Consider the following 6,035-nt stretch of genomic DNA (forward strand, 5'->3'; position numbering starts at 1 on the left):
ATGTGGTGGAAAGGGCCAGGACGATTACTTTCTTAGGCAGGATGTAGGGCTTCCAAATAAAGGTCATTTTGATATGTGGCATCATGAACAGCACCCTATACCAGTCAGCTCCATATTTGAGCGTGTGTGTGTGTGTGTGTGGGTGTGTCTCTCTCTCTATGGTTAAAAAAACACACCGCACCACTCTATGGTTCGGTGACCGTGGTAGAGTAATACGGCCAAACAGTGCCATCTGCTGGCGACTAAATTAAAATGCTTTTACAACTGCCACCTGCTGGTCCATGATTAATGGCTTTCGGGTCATTTGTGATTTCAAGGATTGAAAATTATAAATTACTGCATTGCGCCACCCACAAAAAGGAGTCCGTCAGAGCTCCAGTTAGGCAGTAAAACTACGCCTAACAAATTAATACAGCAAGAGAGAGATTGAGAATTAAACAAGATGAAGACTGCACAGACCCATTCTGTGGGAGCATGTGAGTGATATATTTATTAATTTCAGGTGCTCTATTGTTTTGGTAAGATTTGCTTAAATGTATTTAGGACATATTTAAGAAAACATAAACAGCTCAATTTAAGTGTGAAGAAATACACCTCAATTCTTTAAGCAACCATCCAGTTACTGGGAATGGCCTGAGGATTTTTCTGCTGCCACTTGCTCTATTGCAGCAACTGAGCCCATTTTCTGTGGTGATCTGTGAGAGCTTCATCATCCCCCATTTTCAGCAGTGCACAAATCACAGCAAAGAAAAAACAGCTCAATGTCAAGGCAATACCCAGGTCAGGAATACCACAGTTTGAGCTGATGAATGGTCTTCCAACGCTGGGGGAATCATACAAAGAACTCAGTACCTGGTTCTGTAGGCTGCACAGAACCACCAACTGCCAAATTGACTGTTGCCACCACCCAGCTGTGGGACAACAGGCCCTCACACTCTGCCCTACCCTGCCATTGCTAGTGATAGGTCTGTATGACCAGCCTCTGTGCTTAGCCCATGATATTACCTCCAATCACTTCAGCCTCTTCCACTCTTCTTTTATTCAGTGAGGCCCTCAGCCTAGTTCTCTGCCCTCTTTGAGGGATTTCCTGCAGCGTCATGTGGTTGAACAAGGATGCAGTAGCAATCTTCTTGGTCCAGTCAGCTCATTCCTGCAGGTGCTCGCTGTGGTGAAAGCTCTCCTAGAGTCATAGGTGGTCCAACACTGTGTAGAGTTGCTGTATAGACATCCTGTTTGGAGTTGGCTAGTCAGCTAGTACTTTAGGAGTATGGTGAGTCAATTATCAGGTCCTGCAGCTCTTTAAATTTGTGAGCCAGGTCAGTGAACAACGTATTGTTAGTCTACACTGCAAACAGCATTCAATACCAGTAATGGCAGACATGTCAGAGCCTCACAACTAGAGCCTTACAATTGTTGCTGTGTCATACAGTAGATTGTTCCAGTTTTTTTCACTGTATGAAGCCACAGATTGTTGGTCTTCTTTAAAATAGAAAAAAATATATATTCAAATGTACAGTAGAAAGAATACATCAAATAAAGCATTGAATTAACATGAAAGACTTGTAAATGTGGAGCTGGGAGCCACCTACTGAGAGGTTGTGATTTCCCTGTAGGTGGCACTGTTGGGTGATATTTATCGCACTCCACGGGGTTCCTCTTCCGCTGTGAGAGCGTTTACACACTGGCATCTCGAGGCATTTCTCCACCCGTTTTCAAAGAAAACCGTTACCTGCTCTGGGGTCTGATTGGCTGGAAGTTCACACAAACCCCCGCAGACTTCTGTTTGTGAATATTCATTATAACAAAAGCTTAGTAGATGATATAGTCAAATTATTTTTTTTAGGATTGTAGGGATACTCTGGATATAACCAAAATAAAACGTAGCAAAAAATAATGTGAACATTTTCTGGATTACTTAAAATATATATGGATAGATGTATCTATTTTTCTAACAAATAAATGCAGTTTAAATTAATCGTCAATAAGAAATATATTTATATAAAATGAGACTTTAAGAATAAAAACCGCATTAGTGCTCTTACATTTTTTAACCAGGACAGTTTAGCTTATTGACAATGTGATATATTACGTGTGAAAGCCGTGGTTGGGAGTTTCTGCTTTCAAACAAGCAGTGTTCCAAAACCTGCAGTGTTCTTACATCATAAACTAAAGGAACCAATCCCGTCCATTTGCAGGGTGTAGCTTTCAAGTGGCAGGCGAGTGTTGGAGGGGTAAGTGAAGGCAGAGTTGAAGACACGTGATGAATGAATGTGATGTATTTGCACAAAGAGATTTTTCTTCACTCCTGGAAGCTTCTTGATGTAATGTATTTGTGTTGAAATGACCTCTAAATAAATAAGTGGCCAAACTACTGACCAATCCGAGCGACTTTGACGGGCGGATCTCCAATCCCAGCGCAGCGGGCGGAGTCTTGGGGAAAACGGGTTGGGGGGAAAACTCAAGTCGTATAATACCCGAGTGCAAACTGCGTTTATCATCGCCAGCTTTCCTGCTCCACCATGGGCAGGTACGCGCTCTGAAGCTCTCTTCTGCTGAATCTGAACTCTTTACTTCACTTCTACACTCTGTTAATCCACCTGTGACTCGAGGACTGAGTTAGGGACTTGGAGCCGCTCTGGGTGGTTGTGTTTAGTTTGTGACTATGAACGCCTCGGCGCTGAATCAGACGGACGGCGGCGCGTTTCCGAACCGCAGCGCGGACGTGTTCGCCTGCTGTAACTTCTCCTCGGTGGTGACGGACGAAGGCTTCTCGGCCACGGCGCCGGACGAGCGGACTCTGTTCATCATGCGCGTGGTGCAGATCGCCGTCATGTGCGTTCTGTCGCTCACGGTGGTCTTCGGCATCTTCTTCCTCGGCTGTAACCTGCTCATCAAGTCCGAGGGCATGATCAACTTTCTGGTGACGGACCGCAGACCTTCCAAAGAAGTTGAGGCGGTGATAGTTGGCGCCTATTAACACCAGAAGCCCTCCATCCATGGGGCAGATGCGCAGGGGCAGGGCAACAGTTCGTTCTGCCTCGCGGCTCGCCCCCTACGACCCCGTTCTCCCGGTCGAAGACGGAGGAAGTAAGGGATTCACTGTCTGTAGAGACAAAGTGGTCGGAAACTGAGACTGAACATGTTGTCAAACGTCTCCTTCGGGAGCGCGCGCGGACTTAAGTCTCGTTGAACGGCTTCGTTAACCAACTCAGACTTAAGGAGTAATTTACCTTATTATGTAAAACGAGCACATTTTCACATGTAGCATAAAATATCTGAGATTTTATGCGAGGGAAACTTTTTTAATTGTTTTCCAACTGGATTCTCCCCATCAGCTGTTTCGTGATAAACACGCTCAGCTGTTGCTATGGAGACCGTCAACCCGCTAATAATTTTAGTGCTAATATAGTCCGTTACAGAAAACTGAAAACACGCACAACTTTGTGATATTATAGTTTTAATACTTGGGTTTTCAGATGTAAAATGAATGTAATTCCTCATACGTTTTACTTTACCTGGACAGTCAGATGAGATATGGGTTTGTAGAAGCTGTCGAGCTGAAGGTATTCGTTCATGAAACAATGAGGGGAGTGGAAAGAAGAAATACACAACCCGCTCAACTTTAAAAACACCTAATTCCTTTAGGCGTTTTATGAAGCGAGTCTCATGCCCCAATGTAGTGTAAAGAACTGCAGAATGTGTTGAACATGTTTCTCTTTGTAAATGTATTGAGACTGAACAGAATGAAGGTCCAGTGTGGTGGACGGAGGGTGGATATGATGGGATGTCTTTATAGTCAGTGTTAAACTCTATCACATGACGGTGCTGCGTTTGGACACACCTCACGGACGCGTTGTTTTGTTTCGTATTTGTACTGTATCATGTTTGGTGTAATAAACTGAATATTGCTCATAAATGTTTTCCTTTGTGAACGGTTTAAAAGTGAATTCACCAAACCTAACTAATAATGAAAACTGGCTTCACTGAGACCTCTCATTCTCAGTAAGACTATTTTAATATAGTTATTTTGAATTGATTCTATTATAAATTACTATGAATATATTTTCAGGTGTGTATAAAATGTAATTATATATGCACTGTAAAATCTAGCTCAGTTAAGCATAATAATGAATTACGGCAGGCCGGTGTTCTGTTTTGACAATACTATTATATATCATATTGCTCATTTTAATCAGTACATTTTAAATGAATAATTCATCCAGATGGTTCATATCTGTTTACAGTTAATCACAGGTCTCATATTATTTGTTTGGCCATATATTTTAATTATTAACAAACTATCGGTTTAAGCTCTGTAGATTCTCATTAAGGTTAGGTTTAAACCAGGTGTAGGGGTATGATTAAGATTCGAATGAATGCTTATTAGGGTTGGAAATAGATAGTTAAATGTGAAATAAAAGCAAGGCAAGCTACTACATCCATTTACAAAATGTCATCTGTTTTCCATTTACACAATCATTAATGAATCTAGCGTAGTTTCCTTATATCTCTCTCCCTTTCTTCTGTGTGGCTACCTGTCAGCTCCATAGAGGGAGAGACAGGGACATTTTAATGCCATATAGAATTTTATATTCGAGAGAACTGATCCTGTGCCAGCACCATTTACTCACCACTGTACCATAGTGGAAATTGCCTTAATATAATGCAGCTTATCCATGGCATGCCAAGAAAAGGCTTTGCATGATCGCATGCGGTGGTGCCTGTGGGAATCTGTTTACCTGAAGCTCTCACACTACGGAGCTGTCTGGGAATTGTAATATTTCACATCAACATAAAGAAAGAGAGGAGACATAAAGTAAAATCACTGTTTCAATCCTTTTTTAACAGAACAAGGTTAATACATTTAGAAACATTTCTAAAATGAACCCAATGTCTTGGTTAGTAAAAACAACCAGTTCACTAATGAAACTGCACATTGTCATCAACATATGATTCCTCATTCTGTTGCTCAGATCCACATGATTGAATCATTATGAATAAATCAGTAGTTTGAGATCTCATTTAGCTAGCTCAATTTCTTAAAAGTTTACCAATTGGCTGTATTTGGTCGCCACAGTGAATTCCAAAACTGGGGCATATGAATCATTTGACAATACTTCCGATGCTGAATGTGAATGCCTGTAAATCTAACCTGAACGTGTTTACGAGACTAGGCAGAATGGCAGTGATTAAAGAGACATGCCAGTTGTGAGGCAGACCTATTTATAAGAGTGTGAGAGAGAGCTGAGATCTTGTTAACTTCACAGTGAATAATTATGGTCCAGACACATTTATAGAGCTCTATCTGCAGCACAATGACATCATGTCTGTTTTAAGTAGAAAAGGAGTAACTCCATAAGGGTAGGGCACACATGGTAGGAGTAGTTCACACATTCTTTGAGTGAGCAGATTGAAAAAAAACTTATTTGTTTTTTCTAGACATGCTCTTGATGGATGAGTTTGCCAAAACATGTCATTTAAAAAAAAACAAAGATTTTTTATATATACTGTGAAATGTCAGTTGTCAGATACTCAGCACCAACAATATCAGTTATTACAGCTTCTATTAGTTTCAAGAGACTTGCTTTTACATTTTCAAAAGTTCAGTCTTAAAAATCAGTTGCATTTTCTTCTTCTGACAACCCAGCCGCGATAATCAAAACAGGTTTGGTGTGGCCATTCTTATTCTCAGTAACAGCTTCTTACCACTTACCCATTCTGCCAGTGTCATGCTGTATATTCCCAATGGAAGGAAAAATAGAATTACATATGTTAAGCAAGAGAGGAGCTCGATCTAAAATATCTGTAAGATTTAAGCTCGATATTAAGGGATGGTTTCCCAGAGAGGGATTAAGCCAAGTCCTGGACTCTATCATGCTTTCAATGGAAGACCACAATTCAAAATGCTGTGTAGTCCAGGATTAGGCTTCCACTGTATGGAAAATCATCCCTAAGTTTATTTGATGGGGACAGCTTTGGTGATCCACCAACTTTTGCAGGTTTTGTTAAGATATCCATATTGTCTATACATTTTA

General features: G+C 41.0%; 1 protein-coding gene across 1 annotated transcript; it reads left to right on the forward strand.

Moving 5' to 3' along the window:
* Positions 1 to 2,242: 2,242 nt before the first annotated feature.
* rprma (reprimo, TP53 dependent G2 arrest mediator candidate a) lies at positions 2,243 to 3,873 on the forward strand. Its single transcript, XM_066641259.1, has one exon. It carries the CDS (start codon positions 2,663 to 2,665, stop codon positions 2,975 to 2,977), a length of 315 nt encoding a protein of 104 aa, XP_066497356.1. The 5' UTR covers positions 2,243 to 2,662; the 3' UTR covers positions 2,978 to 3,873.
* The last annotated feature ends 2,162 nt before the right edge of the window (positions 3,874 to 6,035 follow it).

This window comes from Hoplias malabaricus, chromosome 12, assembly GCF_029633855.1.
Source record: "Hoplias malabaricus isolate fHopMal1 chromosome 12, fHopMal1.hap1, whole genome shotgun sequence".
NCBI classification, from domain to species: domain Eukaryota; kingdom Metazoa; phylum Chordata; class Actinopteri; order Characiformes; family Erythrinidae; genus Hoplias; species Hoplias malabaricus.